General features: G+C 32.0%; 1 protein-coding gene across 2 annotated transcripts; it reads right to left on the reverse strand.

Moving 5' to 3' along the window:
• Window positions 1–613: 613 nt before the first annotated feature.
• LOC132743956 (tetraspanin-33-like) lies at window positions 614–25,354 on the reverse strand. 2 transcript variants are annotated; one of them, XM_060732558.1, is made up of 7 exons: window positions 24,881–25,354; window positions 12,644–12,832; window positions 7,362–7,550; window positions 5,841–5,984; window positions 4,956–5,006; window positions 4,509–4,628; window positions 614–3,257 (listed from the first exon to the last, which is right to left on the reverse strand). In XM_060732558.1, the coding sequence occupies exons 1-7, from the start codon at window positions 24,965–24,967 to the stop codon at window positions 3,174–3,176; spliced, it is 864 nt and encodes a 287-aa protein (XP_060588541.1). In that variant the 5' UTR covers window positions 24,968–25,354; the 3' UTR covers window positions 614–3,173. The 2 variants fall into 2 exon arrangements, with proteins under 2 accessions (XP_060588541.1, XP_060588542.1); XM_060732559.1 differs by lacking the exon at window positions 24,881–25,354 and adding an exon at window positions 23,159–23,580.
• Between the last annotated feature and the right edge of the window lie 235 nt (window positions 25,355–25,589).

A 25,589-nucleotide genomic window follows, 5' to 3' on the forward strand; every position in this document is an offset into this window, starting at 1 on the left:
TTATCATTCATGGACATGGTTTATCATTCATATACATGGGTTATCAATCATTGCTCTTGCTAATCACTCGTGGACAGGGCTTATCATTCTTGGACATGACTAATTCACTCGTTGATATTTATAATCACACGTGGACATGTCACATGGCTTAACACTCATAACCATTGCTTATCACTCTTGAACATGGCTTACCCTTTGTAAGCTCAGTTAATCACTCGGGGATATTGTTTATCTCCTGTGAATATGACTAGTCCCTCGTGGGCTCAGTTTAGCACTCGTTAACGTTATTTTAACTTGAAAAACATGGCTAGTTACTAATAAACATATAATTCATTGATTACAGCCCTCAAAAACAACTTGTCACTTGACAAATCTACAGATACTCTGAACTTTATTTTACCTGGCTTTGTAAATATAGTTTCCATGCCCAGAGATATTTGAAAGTACCATCTTTTTCAAACTATAAATTTATTTCCAAACCTGATTGGTACTATGTGCCTATTTTAATAAACTTTTGTTACATTTATGGAAATGGAGATATAACTAACATTCAGATTTTTTTCAGATGTATGTGTATGTCTGAGCATACTAGTATTGAAAAAGAACAACATCATTTCATCTAAATACCTTTAATATTTTGATTAATTTTATATTAACATTTCTCTGTGAACAATTTTCATCATCTTTTTCACGTTATAATATGCACAACAAGAGAACAAAAACAGAGTCAAGAAAATAAAATTATAGGTGTCGACTGTCATGTATGACAAATAAATTTCGTTAATATCTTTATTCCTGTTTTTTTTTATTACAAAGTATTCAATGCTATTCATACATAAATGCAAAACCTTTTTTAACGATATCCTTCCTTTAATACATATATAAACCAATATAAAAGTATAACCCCCTTATAATAATGTTAACATAATTGTATACAAAACAATCTAGTTCGATGTACATAATTCCCTTTGCAATCTTTATTCCTTAACCAAGAATAATAAGCTTTTACTACAAGTATAACGTCAGGTCAGGCTCAGAGTCTGTAGTCACATGACTAACTTGACTCTATACTGTTAGTAGTTTTTTACCGCATTTTTATATTTTGGAATCCCTAAAACATTAAATGGACTGTTCCAAATTCAAAGCACGGCAAATCCATTACAACAATTCGGCATTATTTCCTTTTTTAACAGTGTATCCAAGCAAAAGAGCAGTAGCGGTGATATAACAAGACAAATACTGGTCATTAAAGCAATATTTTGGGAATAAAAGAAGCATGTTTAATTATCTCATGTTAGGTGATACAGATATCAGGATTAACGTAAATAGTATATATTTATAAGTCAAACAATAAACAATAAAGAAAAATACTATAGCAACATTTTTATGGTTTTCATTTGGGGAAAAAATCAACAAAAAACAACAATTGGATTTCAATAACACATTACAGCAAATAATTAACAAATTAATGATACAATTTTATCTGATTAGTTAATATACATAATAACTGTGTAGGGTATGAATGTGTTCCAAATAATTAAAGGCACGTTTATAAATAGGACGGTACATTTACATTGTGGTATAAACTTCAAGATTCATAGCTTAGTTGCTGTAGTTAATCACAATATCACTGGTGACAAAAAGAAGAATGATGATAATGATGATGTTGATGATAAGGTTGATAATAATGATGATGTTGATGATTATTATGATGATAATTGTGATGATGATGGTGATGATGAAGATGATGATGCTGCTGCTGATGATGATGATGATGTCGATGATGATAATGATGATGACAATGATGATAATGATGATCTTGGGGTTAACAATTTATTCAGCACTGCTGATGTTCACAAATTTAAATGATGAGGATTTCGATGATTTAAGTGCATGTGTACAAACAAACAATTCCTCTCAAAATGTAAAAACTCTTATTAGTTTATCATTAGAAATAAATTTCTATGGGTAAACTACATTCCTCGAAAGTACGTCGATCACTTGTATTGAATTAATCTCCCCACTTATAATACTCGATTTTGCCCAAATTGTGTTTAATTGTTCAATAATATGCCCTGATTCACAATGATGGCTGAATAAATATTATATATATATATATGTATACTTGCAGACATTTTTTTCTGTACTTTCATCTTGTGGTATGAGCATTATTATTATCATATTCATTTCATACCACACAATGAAATCATAGAAAACATAACTTGAATATCCTTTATTTATGTATTTTCCAGCTGGGTATTGGCAGGACACTGTAAATAACTACAGAATGTACACATTACTAGTATACCTTTGCTTGATATATGTCAACTAAATGTACATGGAGGAACTTACAATAATCAAAATTTCTAAATACAACTGGGTGAACTTTTGATTAATTTACATCATGACTAAACGTCAAAATTTATAAATTGCACATGAGAAATTTTTTGCATGTTTAAAATTATCTACTTACAAGGAATTTGATATTCTACATGTTCATATAACATCATACATGTAATCAAACGAAATGAATAAATACCAAATAATGCTTCAATTACACAACATACTGTATAAAATTATTATTATGGCTTTAAACAATTTCATGATGAAGTATAAGATATGAATAACAGAACAATATTTTTGTGTAATTGTCATTATTTCCGAAGATCCGCCCTCCCAGGTGTAACTGTACAAAGTTAGTGTATGGAATGTATATAAATGAGTATTTTATTATACAGTTTAACCTCTCAAAAGCAACACCCTTTTGGAGACAAATATTTTGTTTGTTGCTTAGAGCTTACTGGAGTTGTTCTACACAGGTAAATTGAATAAAGAGGTTATTGCTCTCCAGAGGGTCGCTCAATAAGGGTTACACTGTATCTAGGATATTTCAATCAACATAAAGCTAGACTTAGTCCTAATGATGAGATAAATCTGGCAAGACAGATAAGAAAAATCCCTCTTCCAATAATAAATATATAAATAATGCAGGGAAATTTTGGTAAACAATGGTCAATTCTTTAAATGGCATATACGTATTTTATGTGTAATAATAGGTGTGTTTAATAAATCATATTAAACATGGTGGAGCCTAACTGCAGATATGTGTTGTAAATGATATGAATATAAAAACTAAATTATCTGGTTCCCACTGTGATATCTTCTGAATCCCACTACCGCATTTGTTGTCGGTTCCATTTCGCCATCTGCATTTCAATTTGCTCTATCAAGCGTCCTGTAAAACTTGTCAACAGCATCTAAAATGTGAGACAAATAATTGGATGATAGAAAACTGAAGAAGTCTACTGAAATATTATATGTATGTATACGAAGCTACAGATTATATACTGATAACATTAAAAGAGAAATGTACATTCTACTGTATTGTACCACGAGATGCACATGTTACCAAGCAGAACGCTTGAAGTATCCGAAGCTATAATCAGTGATAATTGATAGTGTATTTATAAACAGTTGAACTTGTCAACAAATCAACCAACGATAGTGTAAAAATGTTTATTCCGACAGACGGTCGTTACTAACAACTAAATTGCATTGCAAGTTAGAAGTCTAAAGGCAAAATAAAATCATGGTCCTTTTCAGGCGTTTTGTCGACTTTAAAAAACTATATAATATGGTCACGAGTGAGTCCAGTGCAATATAAGAAGAATATGTGGATACAACCAATCACACTTCAAATAAAATCTGACACAAACATTTATCTCATGCTAAAGAGGACATAAAAACAATGATTCAGTATTTAGGAATGAAAATGAGTTAAGTGAAACGTTTGTTTAAAATCACAGACATGTTATATTTGAAGGTCCAGTGAAATATGTTGTAGTTTGTTAAATATTTGAATTGTGGTTGTTTCCCTTTAATTAGTTTTGTTGAAAGCTAACCTATAAACCTATTATTTTTAAGATATGTATCGGACAGGTGAAAAAATCATTTTCGACCGGGTTGATATCACCCACAGAAATCCATCCTATCAAAGACAACGATATTCTCGTCCGAAAAAGAAGCAGTCAGAAAGGCCTAAAAAGAAATACATTGTGTTTGGCAAACGGACTCTCCGCTGACCCTGACGTTTTAATGGTGATTATTTACTTCAAAATCCGTATTCGTCAGAGTTTTACTCTAGAACGGACTAAAAGAATCAATCCCTACCATTCCAATATTGTTAGTCTGTCACAGATTTTTGTTTGATTTTGATCCGATATCAATTATAATCAGGGGAAATTATTGTCCAATCGACAACTTTTACTTGATGATATCATTGAGCTATACAATAAAAGTCATTGATGACATCAGTTCCTACCATAACAATTTATCACGACGAATCACACAATAGCTAATTAATCACACGTGACTATCACTTCAGGAATAACACGTGACTATCATTTGAGAAAGCTCATGTGACTATCACGTGGTGAATCACGCGTAACTATCACTTGACAAATCTCACGTGACCATCACGCGACAAATCACACATTTCTATCACTTACCTGCGGTATAAGAATTCCTATGATAACACCCCCAACAACTATCACGTTGTTTTGTAAAATTGATGTAATAGACTTAAAACAGCCTTGTATGTAAATAGTTTCACTTCTTAATGTTTCCGACTACAAAATAAAGAGATAAAACATCAAAATTTATGACAATGGATGTAGTTTTATAAATAAAGTATACCCTATTGATAAAAAAAATTGTTGTCCAAAACATTTCAACATGAAAACGAATTGCTAGAGCACTAATTCAATACCATGTTTTTTATAGAAATATTAGTTTCAATTCATTTTTGGGTATTTTATTGAAGTAAGCAAGTTTCATCTTCAGTCGCACAAATTCGACCGCGTGGCACCTTTATCCAACTTTACATATGATTTGTTCTATACTAGTGGCAAGGACTTAAAAAAACGAAAATAAACCACCTAAATACCGTGACTTACCGTAGTTGACTTTTGCATACCTCTTCCACAGAGATAATTTATAAGTCCATTCTGTAATATAAGAAAATACCTTGATAGAAAATAAATAACCATGACAGATATGATACATTAATGCATGTTAAATGACTGTAAGTTGTAATGAATGCAAGAATTATGAAAAAGAGTAAAATATGTTAATTAATACTAAATTTTAATCAAAATTACCTTGGTAACAAGAGGGGTGGGTAGGAGTGTGCATTGACCGTTTCTTTCAATTTTAAGAATATACCGGGATTATATTGTATTAGTTTAATTTACCTTAAAGTGACATTATGCCCATCGAAGTAAGTAAACAAATAGGTATACCTTTAATTTACTTCACACGAACGATGAATTAGACAAACAGAATAATGCAAAAAATGAATTATTTGCATTTTGAACATCAGAATCAAAAGTTATTGCACATACAAAATTGTGTTCCCACTGAAACTGTCAATACCCATTGGGATTTACCTGTTACATTCAATTTATAAAGAAATGTATATTTAAGGCAGATCTATATCTTATCTTTATCAACTGTTGGTCAGTCAATTACTATTATAACAGTCAATCTTTTGAAATATTTACTCAATTCAGCTCAACATGACAATTTAAAAAATGAGGATAATGTTACTTTAAAGAGTGTTTTTTCGTACAATTCAAGTATAATATTAAAGACTGTCCTGCTCTTATTTTCTTATTTCTTTAAAGATTTTTTTCAAGACATGTGTTTAGCAACAATATATATTTTTTATGCGATATAACATTATAGAGACAGACATGCTACAGAATAATGATGACACACGTTGTTTTCTTGAGAATAGGGAGAGTATTACTTATATAACTATATAAATTAATAATACATACATTTTCCTTTTTACAGCAAGAGAATGGCACGGAACAAAATTCCCCAAAATCGCTTGTTTCTAATTCTGTAGAACAATTAAAATATGGATTTCTTGCCCAATCTTTATAACCAATATCATCATTAGATGTACCACAACACTCGAGCTGAAATGGAAGTGTTTTTTTTTTCAAAATTTTAATAGTTTTGTTGCTTTTTATGTGTTGTCATTTAAGTTATAAAATTTGTTTATCATAAAATACATAGAAAAGTGACATCAATGTCAAAAAAGCGCACGATCAGTTTTACTATAATCTTTAAGCAAATTAAATTCATTTCTATATTTTAAGGTTAACGATGCTCGCTATTTTATGTATTTTACATATTTTACGATGAAAGTTAAAAGTATAACAGATATTATTATGTTACACCTTCTCACATGAATTAACTGGTTTATCAGTAACCCAGGAAAAACTGAGTATGTAATGTTCATTCATTCTTTTTATCATTTTGTTTTCATTGCTTCCGAGGGACTCCATTTTTTCAGATTTTTGTAGGCTGCGAAATAGAACAGCGATATAAGACAAGAGCGATCAGTGATCACATGTGTCGCCTCATGATGGCCAATTTCATGATGGGACAAGTTTTGTGACAGACGGACAGACAGACGGACAGTGCACAACTAGACTTGATACTGATCATTCTTGTAAAGTTTGGATAAAATTGCACCAGTAGTTTATGAGGAGTAGTCCAGACAAGCTTTTGTGTATCTGGAAACACACAGAAAAAACACCTTTTTATCAAAGGGCCATAACTCGGCCAAAAATCATTCAACCGGAAAACCCGTGCAATAGTGGCAAGGACTTGAGCTCCAGATCAATCCTGTAAAGTTTCATTGAAATTGCATTAGTGGTGTAAGAGAAGTAGTCCGGACAAACTTTAAAAATAAAAATTATTAAAGGGCCATAACTCTGACAAAAATCATTGAACCGGAAAATGCTGACAATATCCACAACTAGACTTGGTACTGATCAGTCCTGTAAAGTTTGGATGAAGTTGCACCGGTAGTTTATGAGGAGTAGTCCGGACAAGTTTTGTGACAGACGGACGGACAGACAGACAGACAGACAGACAGACAGACGGACAGACAGACGACGGAGAAGTGATCCCTATATGTCGCCACTACTCCGTAGAGGCGACACAAAAATCGGCCCTCGTGGTCAATTCCTACACATTTGTGATGTGCCGAGTGGTTAACGCATCGGACTAGTAATCTAAGGATTGATGTCCGCGTAGGTTCATACCCCGTCAGCGGCAAGCCCTTGTTTCCTTGAGCAAGAAACTTTACATTCAATTTTCAGTACTGGTTGGTTCTAGGAACGGATTCGAGAGTGTTTCAATAAGCTTATAGCACAATCGAAGTAAAATAAATTTGTATAAACTTAACTAATTTCTACACATCAAACCTCCAAACCGGTGTTTAATAGCTGATAAACACCACTGAGACCGATGATATTTCTAAACAAAATTATTAATTAACTAACCAGTTCTTGTATGCCGTCAATAAGGTTCTGCATGTCCTCATCATCTCTGTATTTTACAATGGCTTCTTTCAGAGAGTCCTCTGGGTATATATTGAGCTGGTTCCGGGACTCGGGAACGTAAACTATCACGAATATCAGCACAATAAACACCATCTCAACGAAAAACAGGAACATCATGATGTATCGATACTGAAATATACGTCATATAAATATCGATATAAACACCATAAAAACATAAACATCGTGATGTATCGATACTGAAATATTCGTCACAAAAAAATATATATATAAACACCATCTCCATGAAAAACAGAAACATCATGATGTATCGATACTGTAATATAAATATCGATATAAACACCAACTCCACAAAAAAGAAATATGATGATGTATCGATACTGAAATATAAGTCACATAAATATCGATATAAAAACCGCGCAGTCTGATCAGGATCCATGCTGTTCGCTTACCAAAACCTATAACCAGTAGAAACTGATAGCGAACAGCATTGTAACACCGCACTTTGGGGTCAAACGCACTTTGGGGTCCGACCCCAAAGTGCGTTACGTACTTTGGGGTCCAACCCCAAAGTGCGTTACGCACTTTGGGGTCTAATTTCGACTCCAAAGTGCGTTAAACATGTACATATGCATTTTTTAACATCAGGCAAACGACCGCACTTTGGGGTCAGAGAAAATTTATGTTCATTATGTTTTAAATAATATAGTGTAGTCAAAACCAATGGTAAACAAAAAATCAAGGTATTAAATAGACACAAAACATGTGCCCTGAATCAATAGGGATTTAAATGGTCTTGATTAGTAAGTGAAGAACTTTCACTAAATAAATCACCAAGTAAAGAATTTGTATCAATTATTAAGCTTAAAATATGTTTTTCTCAAATTTTCAATTTATTTTAAAAGTATGTACACCTTTCATTAACTCCATTGTATTTAGCTTAATGCATCATTTTCCCGTTTGTTATTTACACTTTTTACAGAAATATGATAGTCTTAGCATAGACAAAGGTATAAATTCTGGGTAATCTTAGTAAGACATTTCAGTAAAAAAATTGCCTGATAATATGTTAAAATAGCCATTTATTTAGCTAAATGTGACACATAAGAAACTTGACTAGGTGTAGGCAGTACTAAAATATCAACTATTTAAGTAGTCGCACATTAAGAGCGGAGCTTCAGAATAATGTAAAATTCTCACTGGGGGTATAGAGGGGAGTGTGGGGTATCGATCCCCCCGAGGGTTAAAAATAACATTTTAAAGGCCCATTATGCTTTTATTTGTTTTTCTTAAAAGCTGTTTTATTTTGATGTTCTTTTATATTATGAAAAATACACATTGGTCAATTACCTGAACCATCCTTTTCATCTGTTGCTTTTTGACAATGATGAGTACAGTTATAGTGAATAAGTATTTTATATGGAAATACTACATTGTTTTGACTATTTTTATGAAAAATAATTTCACATTTATCGCTACTTTATTCATGTAACAAGCATCTTACATTTCTCTGATACCATTATTTTAACATTATAAAATTCATGTTTGGTCTTTCTAAAGAAGTATGTAAGATTTCCTATTAAAAAAGCCTCTGGCGAACGGTTGTTACGGAGCTTACAAAAACCCTTTTAAGTGTGTTGATAAGCTTAATAATGTATTTGTAAAAATCACTATTTATAGTCCGATCGAAAAACTTGATGTTTCACCAGAACATTGCAATAGAGTATATTTATAGTTCTTTGGAAAAAAAATATTAACTGCATTTTATTTAATTCCCAACAAATTTAAAAAGGGGCTCAACATGGCACCAAAAGCTATCAAGTAAAATTTCTAATGACTGACAGAACGGGATATTTTTCGCAGGATCTTTTATCTTTAGGAATACACAATTTCTGTACTAGAGTATTTTGAACGGTGGCGTAAAAGGGACATTTGCAACTTTTTTTGTTTTTGATACTTTTTTTGTTTTTGTTTTTTTTCGTACATATTTTTGGGGTTTTTTTGTTTGTCGTACCACGGGTTTATAATATAAATCCGTGGTCGTACATATTTTTTTTTCTAGTTTTGAATACATACTTTTTTTAGTTTTGCATACATATTCTTTTTTAGTTTTGCATACAAATTCTTTTTTAGTTTTGCATACATATTCTTTTTTAGTTTTGCATACATATTTTATTTGAGTTTTTTGTACATATTTTATTTTTTGTTTTGTTTTTTACTTTTTTCGTACAAATTTTTACATGACGCCATTTGCAAAGTAGAGGTTTGGATAATTACGCCATTTGTAAAAAACCAGTTTCAAACACTTCGCCATCTGTAAATTACAGTACCCCATTTGCTAACGCAATTTGCAAATACCAATATTATCATTTTTGGAGGTATCAAAAAGATAACAACACTTTTTAGTATATATACATCTATATACATGACGTATATATATTGTTTTCTCAATCAGTGAAATAAAACGACATATTTAGATCTTTTATTGTGCATTATTGTCATTTGTAACCACCTCCCTTGCCCCTAGGGGGAGTGCGGGTTAAAAAGGAATCGTGTTTTGATGTCTGCACTGTTCCGGGGCATAAGGCAGGAATGTTATTATCAGAATATCCCCCGCAGGGCAAAGATTTTACCAGTGGTCGGCTTGGTTTAAAGTCAATGCCCCCGCTATTCTCAGGGAGTGGGGTTGAGTGGTGCATATTCATGGAATAATAACCAATCAACAGCCCTTTCCAAATAGACACTACTATAATAGCATATAATAATTAAATCAAAGCACAGAAGGCGCTGAATTTGTTTGGGTCTCAGAATGTAAGAAAGGTGCAGGTTGTGAGATTATATGTATAGTGCCACCAATGCTTTCCAGCGTTTTAATTGTAGTAAATTGGCTATAAGACTAATTGCAACACTGATATTCGATCCAATGTTTATTTGACTTAAACAATTTGAAAAAAATGAGTTACCTTTACTGGGATTTAAACTCCAGACCTCTCGCTTCCTAAGCGAGCCCGAAAACCCTTCAGCCACGGTGAATTTATATGTGAACGGCCTGAAGAAAACCATATTATTCTAAATTAGGGCTTGTAACGACTTTAACTGTTGTTTAACACAGATGTAAATAATCCTGGAGCTTACTATAAGCATGTATATTTATAAAGAATCAAAGGGCTGCAAGTTCTGTGGTATTTTCTGATCTTTGCAACCTAAATCGTACTGTATATCTATATGCATTTTCCCGTATAAGTTTATTTTTTATGTATTATAATTCATTTTGCAAGGCACCAGAGTTTGATACATACGGAATTCTGCATAACTAGAGTTGCATCAAAAAATCATTTATGTTCATTTTTTTACGACAGCCACACTTTATCCTTGCGTATCATGGCTACTTCCTTAACAAAGACACTTAAAAAAGAATTTAACAAAAAAAAAGTTTCCTCGACTGGGATTTGAACTCGAGACCTCTCACTCACTAAGCGAGCGCGTTACCCCTGTACCACGGAGAAGTTATACAAACAATGTCTGAATAACATCAAGTCATTCTAAATTTAGAACTTCCATTGCATTTCGGGTTTGTAATCCTTATTAATTTCGAGGTATTTTGTTCAGGATAAACCTGTTGTTTAAAATTGACGTAAATATTTTAGCGAAAATCTTCTCGCCCAAACAGTCCGACATGTAGAATCTATATATTCCACTACTCGGTTTGTGTAGTATTCGGTAATATAGTATTTTCATTGATAAAATTATATTCATCCGCGTAATTTGTGATTGCGCATTTATTGACAATTCTATAAGCCAACGCTATTTTTAAACTTTGAATGCGTTGTAATTTGTTGGATACTTGTAACAAAATAAAAATATTTCTTTCTTTTAAATCGCTAGTTTTAAGCTGTTTTGAGAACTACTTGTTGTTAGGTTTGTCGTAAACTTCTGTGTCAGAGATTGAATGTCCGCTTTGTATTTACTTATTTTCGATCAGAAAATACAATAAAAGACTATTAGAAATCTTTGACCATTCGGGAATTACTTTGCTTGAAAATAAAGGCGCCTGTCTTTGACCATCTTTACGCAGTGATCTCCCCTGAATTTTTCGGCGTTAGTCTACATACAAAAGGGAAGTAACCGCTTCAAAAAGTGGACTACTTTCGGCATTTGCAATTAACAACATTAGACTCTGAAATTTCGCTACCATTATTTGTTTGGTCTGAAGACCCAAACAAATAAAAACAATAATTATATAAAATACATATGATTTAAAAAATGGACCGAAAAAGGTCGGGCGAAACCAGACTTGCGCGGCCAAAAACGACTGGACCGATTCCAGAAATGGGCCGAAATGTGACCAAACCACTGCGCTAGTTTTACACTCAACTATGGACTGTTATGAGATGTGAAGGCTGTTTTGTTGGCTAAAATATGTACGAAAAAATAAAATATATACGAAAATCTACAATAAAATATGAATGCAAAACCCAAAAAAACTTAAATAAAAATATGTATGCAAAACTTAAATAAAAAAAACAACAAATGTCACTTTTATGCCACCGTAATTTTGTGAACACAATTTTTGGATATTTCAAGTGGTAAAATTAATGAAACTTTTATCACTTAAGCATCACCAAAGTATTGACCGCCATCTTGAAATCCACCTTAAATATTACCATGTCGCAGATCAAAAATAAGTCAGTTCTCAGTATTTAAGCATAACTCAGATTACACCTTTAGACCTCTGGAACCCAAAGTGCGTTGATATGTAGCATATTAACGCACTTTGGGGTCAATTTCTCGATTTTGACCCCAAAGTGCGTTTAACCCCAAAGTGCGGTGCGAAGTTTAACGCACTTTGGGGTCGGACCCCAAAGTGCGTTTGACCCCAAAGTGCGGTGTTACAAAGCATGGATCCTGATCAGACTGCGCGGATGCGCAGGTTGGTCTGCATCCATGCTGGTCGCAAAACCATTATGTTGGTTTTGCCATGCGCGGCTCAATTACATAATTCTTATTTGAAAAGACTATTATTCAACGTTATTAGGATCTTCAATATATAAAACATGCATATCGATAATGTAATACTCACAATAATCGATATGTTTAAAAGGCGATGTCTGAAGTCCTTTATAATGTTAAGCGATAAATCGATACCAACATTAGCGTCTGAAAATAATTTTATCCATATGAATCTGATAAATAGTTAATTTAATCACAAACACAACTATTTTAACTCACAAAGTTTATTTGTAACAATCAACTATAATACTCACGATGGCCAGAAAGAATACATATTCCCTGAGAGAGCCATACCAGCCGAAGAAAGACACGACGAACGCCACGGAACCGGCCAGGCAGAGGACACAGGCTGGATCCAAAAAGAAGTCATAGGCGTTAAGCACTGCCTTTTCCTTTTCAACCAAAATCCATGCCATTAATCCAGTCACCGCTCCACATACTAACTGAAAATTGAAAGTAATGAAAAACACAGGTTATGTTTTCATAAGTAAGTGAGTGTTGATTATTGAAATAATTTTTTACAAGGTATGTTGGAGCCTTTTTCGACAAAAACACACATCTCTTGTCATAGATTAGTCCTGTTTAAATATAAAAAATAAGAAGCACTTTTTAAAGAGTTAAAGTATAGGTTATAATCAACTCCAATCAATCAATTAATCAACTTCGATCAATCAATTATGAATTCAGTCAATAAAATATTCACAATACTCTCTTGAAATAAGTCAGCATAACACATAAGGTGGAATGAAATTACTTGTATTAAAGTAACAGCACAGATCTCTCTGAGAGTGAGCTTTGGCAATTCCAACAATGTATAGATATTGATAAGTATTTGACAATAAACTATCTATATTGGCAACTGGCAACAATGTTTTAATGACGAAAGTTCTACATACATTTTATAAATATATGTTAAACATACATATCAATAATCAAGTATAGGTATAAAATATACTAAAGCTATCACAAAATTACATTTAACTTTAAAAACAATTATCTTTGATTATTTCTTCTTGTCTTGGTTTTCCATTCACAAATACTGTGTAAATATAATACGGTGAACACACTGGTGTAAGAAGACCCAAAACGTTCCTCCAGTACATTATATGTGACAGGTGTTGGCACGTGAATTGAATAACCAATGTTCTATAAGGTAACCATTATGATCTAATTGTCCTTGGTGGGATTTAAACCAACCTTAAAGGCACACTTATGTCTTAGAATCGAAATAAATTTGAGTCGTGTCATGACAAAACCAACATAATGGGTTTGCGACCAGCATGGATCCAGACCAGCCTGCGCATCCGCGCAGTCTGATCAGGATCCATGCTGTTCGCTTATCAACACTATAACAAGTAGAGAAACTGATAGCGAACAGCATGGATCCTGATCAGACTGCGCAGATGCGCAGGCTGGTCTGGATCCATGCTGGTCGCAAACCCATTATGTTGGTTTTGTCGTGACGCGGCTCATTTTCATTTTAAAGAAACGGCAAACATAAAGTTATAATGTTTAAAAGTGGTTTACAATAATGTTAAATGCCTATCATCTAAATTATGGATTTTAAATGTGAAAATATGTGTTTAAAAGTAGCACAGTGTAAACAACGTAGCATTTTGACTTTCACACTAAATACTTTAGTACTTAACTATATCTATAGTAATTCTCGAAAAGCCATAGAAGAAAAGGATGGTTCAGGTAATTGACCAATGAGTAACTTATTTGTTTTACAGGAATACAAAAAAGAAGATTTTTTAAGAAATAAAAATAAAAGTATTTCTGGGGCAATATGGACCTTTACACCAACCTGAATCATTTTGTTTGAGCATCAGAGGATATGTTGAACAAAAAAATGTTGAATTCATAAAGGTCATTAATGTGTGATTCCATTGAAATTACCTTAGCATTGAAAGTCAGGCAAATTAATACATTGTGTGTTGTATATCTATAAGTAATCATGTATTGTCGAGTTTATTTTAAAACGTGTCAACACCTCATCAGGTCTAAAATACCAATCGAACATGTTTGCCTCGTTCAAAGATTAAAATATTCTTAATTTAATTATATACGAATACGAAAATTTTATTCAGCATTAAACATGTTTAAACAATGTTTATAGCCTATACAAATTCTATTGTACAGTGTGAACAAAAAACATAGAAGAAAGAAAAGCAAACAACAAAATGCATTTTTTACATAATAAATTATACAGTTATCAGAAGAGATTGTTTAATGAAACATTATTCTGAAAAAAAGTATCATGATTATGTAAAGTCGAATAAACATGTAAATGTATCATTACATATATATAACCCTATTGAAATATTAACAATATTTACGTGATTCTAATGAAAAAAAATTACACAATTCTTCTTTTATTTGCAAAGTAAACAAATTTAGCTAAATTCAATAAATCTTTTGTAGAGTTTGTTGACATGAGAGCCCTAAATTTATTCAAAGTCGGCCACTGGCAGTAATAGCGTTTAAAATATTTATTTCTCAAATCTCTAAAATGTGGACAGACCATCAAAAAATGGTATTCATTTTCGACCATTGACATATTACATGATTTACAAAGTCTTTGTTCCCTTGGGATATTATAGTATCTACCGGTTTCGATATATAGATTATGAGAGGACATGCGAAATCTGGATAATGTATTTCTTAATTTGTAATCAGAAATCACCGAAAGATATTTTTCACGGTCAAAACTATGTTTAAAAATGCAATATGACTGGAGTCGACTGGAATTATTAATATCTGCATACCATTTTTGTAAATAGTTATCTAAGATTCTTTGTTTGATAGCAGAAAGGGGAATATCATTTTCATTTTGATTTTGATTTTGCCAAACATACAGAAATCCAAGTTCTGATAGGAACTTTTTGATTTGAAACGCCCAGTTATTTCCTCTATACGTTATATTGGAATCAGCGTCTGCTTTTAATAGTAAATAAGCTTTCTTCACTAGAGACGAATCTTCTTGTTTTAACTATTTTAACCCAAATATTTAATCATTGTTATTTTGCGATATATAGATAAAGGGTAACGTCCTAATTCCCCATAAAGTGCTAATAAATTTGTTGATTTTTTCACCCCTAAGACCCTACGCAGAAATTTTGTATGAATTGCTTCAACAGCTGTAGCGTCATGGTTTCCCCAAATTTCTGCACCAAAATTTAAAATAGATCCGACAAGCGAGTCAAACAGCTTACACTTTTGAGAAATAGGTAACTCTATATCATTAAAAATTGAGAAAAGGTTATGTAGTGCGTACGATGCATGTTGAGCTATTTTCTTTTGACTTCTGAACCAATTTCCGTTTTTAAAAAGGGTTAAACCCAAATATTTGAACGTTTCAACAATCTCAATTTTTGTATTATAGATGAAAAAATCATACTGTGTATGATGACGTCCTTTCTCAAAAACCATTGCCTTGGTCTTTGATGTATTGATTTTCATATTCCACCTTGTGCAATAATTTTCAACATCTTTAAGCATAGATTGTAATGATGTCGGCGACTTTGCAAACAGAACCTGGTCGTCGGTAAAAAGGATTAAAAATAGTTTGAGCTCGTTTACAGTAAATAAACCATCTAAATTTGTATTAATGTTATCAATAATGTCATTTGCGAATAGCATGAACAGCAGAGGAGAACTGGGGTCTCCTTGCTTCAAACCGAGGTTCGAGTCGAAAAATTCCGAAAATTTGCCATTATATCTAACACACGACGTAACAGTCTTATACATTGACTTAATAGCCTTAACAAATTTACAACTCACATTTTCCATTAAAAGTTTTTTCCATAGAAAAGACCTATCAATTTTGTCAAAGCATTTTTCGTAGTCAATAAATACACTGTATAGTTTCTCTCCATTTTCTAGAACTTTTAAAACAACTGAATGAAAAATAAACAGACAGTCAACAACCGACTTCCCTTTTTGGAATCCAAACTGATTTTTTGATATCTTTTCGTTTTTTTCTGTCCATTTCGTTAATCTGTTTAATAAAATTTGGGAGTAGATTTTGGCTATTACGTTTATTAGCGTAATACCGCGGTAATTCTTTGGGTCGTTTATATCGCCCTTTTTAAATATTGGTGTTATAATGCCTTTACCCCACGATTCCGGATATTCGCTGTATTTAAACAATCTATTATAAAGATTTAATAAAAGAGGCGACAGAATATCGTATGCTGCTTTAAATATTTCAGCCGTAAGACCATCGATACCAGCGGATTTATTATTATTTTGCATAAATACAGCGGAATGAAGCTCCGTTTCCATAATTTCGCAGTTAAGATCGTCGTCTGAAAGTACATATTGATCCAGATTTGGCTCTTCTGACTCTATGGACGCGTTTTCACCAAATAATTCTTTAAAATTCTCGACTGTTAAATTTTTCGCTAATTCTTGTTTACGTTTATAACTTTTTTTAACATTTTTCCAGAATTGCCGCGGCTGTTTATTTGCTAGTTCTGAGATTCGTTTACCTTCGTTTATTTTGAATTTTCTTTTTGCAGCCTTTTTTATTTTGTTATAATATTGACGCGAATGAATGAAAGCAAGTCTATTTTCTTCATTTTTTTGTCTAATAAATGCATTGCGCGTTATTTTGAATGATTTTCGCGCATTAAAGCATTCTGTGTCAAACCATTTATTTTTTGGATACCGAGAATATTTATCTTTCACACAATCGGATTTACCAAATACGTTATATGCGTTTGTAGATAACAATTCATTCAGTTCGTGTATCACGTGATCAATCGGATGAACGCGCGAAATAATTTCGTCGTTTAATCGTTGAAGCAAATCATTACTATTAATAAGACAAGTCCTAAATTGGGGTACTTTATTTTCATCCCAAACTAGCCTTGGTTCGCGACGTATATTTTCAGCCGTACTTTCTACATTTGAATGATCTTTTATGACAATGCTGAAAAAAACTGGTGCATGATCAGAGTGTTCATTAAAATCTTGAATGGCAAAATGTTTTACATATTTAAAATCAATATATTGTAACAATAAATAGTCAACGGTGCTACTACCCTTATTGGAGCAAAACGTAATATCACCCTTTTTTTGGTCCCCACAAAGGCGGCCGTTCGCTATGAGAAAACCAGTCGATTTACATGTGTTTAGCAGACGGTGTCCGTAGCAATCGACCACGTGGTCTTGATTTGCACGTGCCGTGATGTCATTTTGGAAAATATAGGACATATTTCGATCTAAATACTTATCGAATACAATGAAATCATCTAAATTGGAAGTACGACTATTGAAGTCACCAGAAATAAACACTTTTCCTAGTGAAGAGTACTTAAGAATATCAATTTCTAATTGATCAAAAAAATCAAAATCTATACAACTAGTTACTTTTGAGTCAATTGGTGGTATATATAGATGACAAATATATACATCTTGTTCAAATGGAAATAAATCAGAACTAATTTTAACCCATAATATTCCTTTTTGGTTCTTTTCTACAACTTTGATATAGTTTTTAAAACATTTTTATAGTAAAAAGTTATACCGACACTAAATCGACATTTCTTAGTATTATGTGATTTATTACCCGGAATATGTTCACTAAGAAAGCTAACTAGTTCAATGTTGAAATTTTCCGCACTTCACAAAAGAATAGTAAGTCAAAGTTTGATATGTACTCATCCGTTATCTTGCGTCTTAAGTCATTAATGTTCCATGAAAGTATATTTAGTGACGTCTCTTCCCGACAGCTTTAAAGGTTCGTTGTCTCAGTTGTAGAATGGTTAATGGTATGGTATTCTTTCCCTTCTATGAATAATTTATTTCCGATCAATTGACATGCTTGCCGTGTTGTTTCGCCTCTCTCATCGCCGGATATAGCGGTTTCCTTGTTTCTCTTATCTCCATTGGTAATTGGGCTCCAATACCCAACTTTTTCGATTTCATATGATTCGCATTTTCAAATGAGGCCTTTCTTACTCGTTCTTTTTCTTGTGGGTAATGGAATTTGGCCACAATCGGTCGTGGTTTTTTAGCCTTATCTATATTTCCAACCCTGTGTGCCCTGTCAATTAGAATATGCCTAGCTTCTTCTTCACTGATGTGGAGATGCTCTGTCATAACATTTTTTACGAGTACTATATTACTATACTTAATATTATAAAGTACTATATTTAATTAACAGAGGAAAACTTAACACAAAACTATGATTATCTGAATGGAGGACTTGATTCCACACACCAGCTGTTACTCTAACGTCACTTTGATCATTGTTGCTATATGTCAACATAAGGTAATTAAATTCCTGTACTCAACTTATCATACAAGATGTAACAGAATGTTTAGATATCAGAAATTCAAGAGGATGAATCTTGTTTTAGAGTTGTTTTTATTGCCGACCATAAAATTTATATATCCTTTTACAACATTGAAATAGGACACTTGTTGTCTCGGAATATAAACGACCAAATTTACATTGTATCTTCTTTGCCATACTTGAGACAATGACAGTATGTTTTCAAGTATATATAGAAATTATTTATCAGAATAGACCAGTCTCCGGACACGTAGAGCATCCCTCGTCTTTTTTTTTTTGTCTTTTTTTCTTCATTCTTTTGCTGGGGGCGGGGTCCGCTCCCATAACCATATTTTTCACACCGTGTCATTCAATATTTTTGTTAAACAGAACAGAACAGAATTTTTTTTTTGGATTTGTACAAAGTACATCATCAATACAATATAAATACACAAATTGTAAAGATGTCACGTTTCTATTTAACAAATAATATAGGATTCAATATATAGTAATGAATTTCATGTAAAGCTGGAGAATGAACAATAATGGATTAAGAGAATATTATTACCACTTATTAAAACAATTTGTTAAGCAGAGTATAAACATATTTGATACAACAAATCAATTGAATTTTTAGTATAAATTTGTAACAAAATATCAAAATTCAGTTGTTAGTACTAACAATAGTGTTCCTGATTTTAAACATTACCAAGACAACCACTAGAAATCTAAGGACACTCTTTGTCAGTGTTCACACTGCAAGTTATTTCTTTCTTTACAGTACTGGTGTAATATAATGAATCATGATCGTGTTCTATGAATGACTTGAATCTAAGTTTAAACTTATTTTTTCCTCTTTTTTAACATTATGTAATTTCTTCATGTCGAATGGGAAGAATTTAAATGTATTCAAGTACACACTTTATTTCTAATTAAACAGGAAATGAAAATTTAAGTGTCAGATATTCAATGTGTGCAGTGTTATATCGCCTTCAAGATAAATATTACCATACCATAAGCCTTATCTAAATTGTTTAATTTAAAGTAACTTAATCAACCAATATTTGTGTACGCACGCATTATATATTTACAATTAAGATTAGGAAAAGTTTCTTATTACGTATGTAAATTATATACATGATATACATGTACATACATATCTTTATCACAGCTTCCTTGTTGTCAACAAAAATGACGTATTTTGAATAAATCACATAGACTGTGAAAACAATTGATAAACATTTTGTAAACTTAATGCGAGTGTTTAATATTTTAATTGATTTGTTAACAAATTTGTATTGTGTAAAAGGGACAAGTATGTCCATTTTAATAAATTTCGAAGGTTTTGAAACATTAAATACCTGGGAAAATATTTACATTGTAAAACATGATACATTATATACAATAAACGTTTGTTGATCTTCTTTTCTTCAATAACAATAGACCAAAGATGAATTATCAATCCATGTAGGTACATTATAAAGGTGGATACCTAACTTGACAATAATATTCACATTATGTTATCTCTGAAAGATAGTTCAATTTATTGTAGACCTTGGTTGTAACTGTTGTCTTCTAAATTCATGAATCTTGGTATTTCAATTATTTAAATTAGCAATGGCAATTCAAAACTCAAATCAGAGCAATTTACTAAATTTTAGCTGTATTATGTATTGTACAGTTCTTGACTGCCCGAAGAACGATGAAGATTTTTATGCAATGGTCTTGATTTAGAACCGCCAATCCATTCAACCTAGCTATGTATCATTTACGTCGTTAGACTTGTAAATAATCTGGCCAGTCTTCAAGAAGGCTTATTACATAATGGAGCCATAAATCTTCCATAATTTGTCTTTTTTTATCTCTATAAAAATGTTGTGCTAATTATAAAACTGGTGGCGTTAGCTTTATTGCGGCACTTTCAATATTTTCCTTTATTTAAATATTGGGACAACTATCCATGCAAGGTAACATTTGCTTTTTAAATTTAGTCATGCAGTCCGTAAATGTACAATTATATATATCTTTATTTCTTTATTTTTTGCAAACTTTTATAAATGCCTGTTAAGTCGAATTAATAACCCTGAACCTATACGCTTAAGCAAACAGTATATTAAAATTTGAACACGTATTTGTATACTGTCTGACAGACTTAACAATACTTTCTTCAATGTGCTTGAACAGCTTTTTTAAAGTCTGTGAAACATATCATATTAAAGAATATATATAATTGTAAAAGAATCTATGTAAGTTGATCGAGAAATAATTTTCCATTTCAATATTGTCATAGGTCCATCCACTGTTGATATAGATATTTAAATGATAGGGAACACGATGTACGATCAACGACCTTACTCAAGCCGGACTCAACAGATTCCTGTTTAATGTAATGTCAATCAATGAGCATGTGACCTTATTTGTTAAACATACATAATTATGCGATTAAAAGAACAAACGTACGGTACGTTAACGTTGATGTGTTCTTAAACATATATAATTTATGTACTTAGATATAATACATACATGAATATGTATACTTAAACATACAAGTGTTCTCAATTTTAGAGAGCCAGCGTTCTTGATCAGCGTATATGTGTGCTTAAATAAACTTTCCACATACATAATATTTTGTTCTGAAACATACATGTGAGTTAACTTAAAAACACGTGTGTTTTTTAACATATATAAATGTTCTTAAACTTGTGTACCTATGTATAAGCATACATGATTACTATAGTACATACATACTTGAAACATACATGCTTACTTTCAAAAATACACATGATACTAAATTAAACACACAAGTGTACTTAAATACATATATGCATTTAACATTTTAAGTACTAGAGCTTAAATACGCATGTATAGTTAAATATACATATGTGAAAAATTAAATACGCGTTCCACTTAAGTCTTTTCTCAGCTGGTGATAATTAGCTGCTAAATTTCTAAATGACCATTTTTCATTATTGCATGTTTTTTTTATTTTTCTTCAAAAAGGAGAATCATTCAACATTAAATTTCTCAAATGGCGTCTACGTGAAATATGAGAAAGAAGACACACATATCATTGAAATAAATATGTTTGTTGATGTATATAAGGTTGTAAAGTTTTGGCCATTTTCACGTTTGGTACAGTGAATCGCATTACATAGTGAAAAAAAAACTTGGTACAAAAAATACATAACTTTTAACTGCCCATGCATACAGTAAACTTTCTAAATACAGCTATATACATATCTCTAGTTCTGCGTATAAAACACACAAAAGCAAGTATATCTTTTCCAAGTGTCATTGGCACGTGCCGCTGTATACTATCTTACACGTGCAGCTGCTGCTGATTAAGTTCGCTGAGAACATATGTGTGTAGATGGTAGGAAGTATCGAGTGAGCATATGCAATAATTAAACATTAACTTTACACATGGTATAAAAACCACACGCTGGGGAATCATTATATCTGGTTAATGCCTTTTTTCTCTTGTTGTTTGAATCAATATATCATGATCCGATACTGTATTCATGGATACCGTTTACGCTACTATTTACAGAATTCCATCAGAGACACGCCCATATAGGTAAGACAGAATAAAGTATGAACATCAAAATAATAAATGTTTAGTCAAACCTGTGTATAAGTTAACGTCCATGATTGATACACTACAACACAGAACTGATAATGAATGAAACCAAAAATAAATACAAAAACTTGTTGTTTTTTGTGCAATCGGTCTAGTACCGAGGTGTTGTCAAAGTATTATTTTGCAATTTATAAATAACAAGAGCTGTAAGTAAAGAAGCGCGCTCGACTGTTGTTAGTGTTTGTCAGTAAAAAGGGACATTACTCTGTAAAATGGTAACTCCGAGTAATGGGACCTTTGCCCATCATGTAAGATAATCACAGAGAAAAAGTAAATGAAGTATCAACTCATTCCCTTCAGTTCTTTTGGGATAATACTAACTTGCACATAAAACTTAACAAGTGTGAAGGCAACGGCAAGCCGGGAGGGTATAATACCTCTCCCATATTCTTCGAATAGTCGAGCTAAAAATGTGAATCGTTAAGTCCGTGTTAACGAAAATAATGACTTTAAACAAAAAATGCTATTGAGTCATGCTACGACACGGTTTACAAAACAGTGTATACGAGGATGGGATGAGATAATTTGTGGGAAATTTTCGTATAGCTGGTATGTGGCCTGGTATCAAGTTTGACAGTCACTAGCCCCGCGAGGCAAATTTCAGGTAATGTGGCCGCCGAGATTGTTGTAACTGTATTTACCTTATAATTGATATGTCACGGCCCGCCGTGCATGTATAATATTGATAGAGACACTTCCTTTAATATCATGTTCATGAATACCATCCAACCAAGCAGTAAAGCTATTTACACGTCGAGATTATAAATATAACTTCAACAAAGCTACGAAATCTCTATTATAGTAAATATAATTGCATAAAACACACTGTACATACTTTATACTTACAAATAGTGTAAAATTAAGAAAGAACAGCGCATATTTAGTGATCAGGTTGACAGGTGACCCGGACTCCCGGCTACCCATAATCCTTTAACTGTTTATAAACACAAAATTCTAAATTGTTTACTGTAAATCCATACACATCACTAATTGATCCAGAAAAAAAACCTGTTCAATAATTCACACAATAATTCCCACACTGTTAACATAATACAGTGAACAGAAAGGGAAGTTTCTATCTTAACCAGTGCAGTTGTGAAAAGGAAACACAATAGCTAGGTGTTCTGTTGTGAAAATTCTCTAATAAAGAAATCTAAGATCCTTTTATGTACTAAAATATGTGTTTAATGTTTTACACTGGTCGATATATCCAACTCATTTACATATAATACACATAAATTGCTGTATATAGTTACTCATCGTTGTATAAAACTAAACGAGTGTATATAATTACTTCTTATTTTAAAGTATGTATAACTAATTAAGTATGTATATATACTATTAATGTAAACTATATAAGCTATACGAGGAAACAAATTGCAAAAAAATAGATTAAATCTTAGAGATAGATATACACGAATTCACGTGTATTAAACTGTTTGCTACCATCTTAAAGCAGCTTGCCTTCAGATTCATTCTAATTTTCATGATTTTTTTAAAAAAATGTATTCAAATGTAAAATATTGAGAAGAAAACAAAGACTACAATCCACGTGAATTACCAAAAAAATGTTAAAATATAGCCATTACTGCGTTAGTCACACGGTAGAAATATGATGATATATACTGCAAAATCTGTCTCATTAATCGCACATGACATGCAAATTATTACTTGGATCTTGAACCTTTTCTTTTTACTTTTCTTGACATCTTAGTACATTTGCGAGTATACTCCTTGCGGAGTGATGCAATTACTTGAGATGATGATGTGATGATGATGACATTTTCTCAAGTTTTATCTCTTGAAATATTTTGGCGTATCTGGAGGCATGCAAAAGTTAATAAAAACCACTATGAACAAATATTCTACATATATGAATTGTATGGTTTAATCTTTGAATCAAACTTGAAATAAACTGATGGATTACTTCCTAATTTAATTCACATAAATTTTCATTTCCTTGATTCCTATAAATACATTATCGTCAGGGTATTCTTATTACAGTGTATACAGTTTATTTCTCACAACTGTCATAACAGAAAAATAATCTTCAAAATGTGGTGTATAATGTTCATTATATGTGTATAGTGTTCACTATATAGCTCTAACAGTGACTAATATTACATAAAAACTTCAATAATATTACAATCTGATATCGGATAATTTAAAAAGAAAATTAAAAACACACTAACCGTACGAACTTGTCAGGTTTCAAAGAGATAATAAATCAACAAATAAATAAATAAAAAATACCAACCCAACAACATCATAGGCAAGGGCAGTAAACAGTAAGATTTGTTTTAAGTTTGAAACCCGATCGGTTGTACTAAAGCAAGTTTTTAATCCCGGAAGTAACAGATGAGCAGATATATATAATACATATCAAACACTGTTAAATATATGATTTTAACAAAGTTCCACGTTCTTTGAAGAGAAAACAGAATTTGAAAATATTTGAATAAGAAGCTGCAACAAAATTTTGAAAGACCCTGGTTCAAACAAGCAATATGTTTCATAATTATAAAATTATACAAATTACATTAGTCAAAAGTATTCAAATTTACTTACAAAAATAAGGAAGTTGAAGAAAAACAGAACGTATTTTATCACCAAATTTACGGGGGATCTGTTCGGGTCATGCCAAGGCGACGGCATGGCTATATCAATTTTGTGCCAACAAAATTCTTTTTTTCCAATTAGTTATATCCAGTAATCCTCAGTAACTCGGCAAAATTGAACACTGTAAAAATGACTAAACGTAAATCCCAATGTCACAGTTAAGTTAATCCGCCCTGTCCTCGGTGACTACACACTGACCACTGATACATGTACACACTGTCCCAGTAAAATTCTTAAAATAAATAGTACAATAATATAACATCTACACAATGTCAACCATGCGTTCACTTTACTTTAGTACTTGTGTCATTATTTCGTGAGGTTTTATGACTCCTATTTACCCGAAATAACCACCTTGCTATCACGTGACTTATATTTTTATTAGTCAAGGAAGTGTTTACCCTACAGATAATTTCACTTCAAAGATAAACCACGGCTGGAAAAAGATCGATATAATTGTTTAAATTTCCATTCAGCGCTGTTATTTGTCCTTTCATAAATTGAATGAAAAAAAGAAAGAGAAGAAGCTATGATTAAAATAATTGCTGTCCCTTTTTTCTGATTGTTTATAGGTGAAACATGGATTTTATACTACAAGCTGTCGCAACATTATGTTACCATGTATTTTATCTCAGTCAAAAATCTATTTCTTATTGAA

The sequence above is a fragment of the Ruditapes philippinarum genome, unplaced genomic scaffold, assembly GCF_026571515.1.
Source record: "Ruditapes philippinarum isolate M1 unplaced genomic scaffold, ASM2657151v2 ctg754_1_1_1_1, whole genome shotgun sequence".
NCBI classification, from domain to species: Eukaryota; Metazoa; Mollusca; class Bivalvia; order Venerida; family Veneridae; genus Ruditapes; species Ruditapes philippinarum.

Coding starts and splice junctions, on each gene's coding strand:
- LOC132743956 (XM_060732558.1), bottom strand. CDS start 24,967: ATGCCGTCGCCTTGGCATGACCCGAACAGATCCCCCGTAAATTTGGTG. Junction 12,833..24,880: donor TCTTCAACTTCCTTATTTTT/GTAAGTAAATTT, acceptor TTCAATTTTCAG/TTAGTATGTGGAGCGGTGAC. Junction 4,629..4,955: donor GTATGCAAAAGTCAACTACG/GTAAGTCACGGT, acceptor TTTATTTTGTAG/TCGGAAACATTAAGAAGTGA.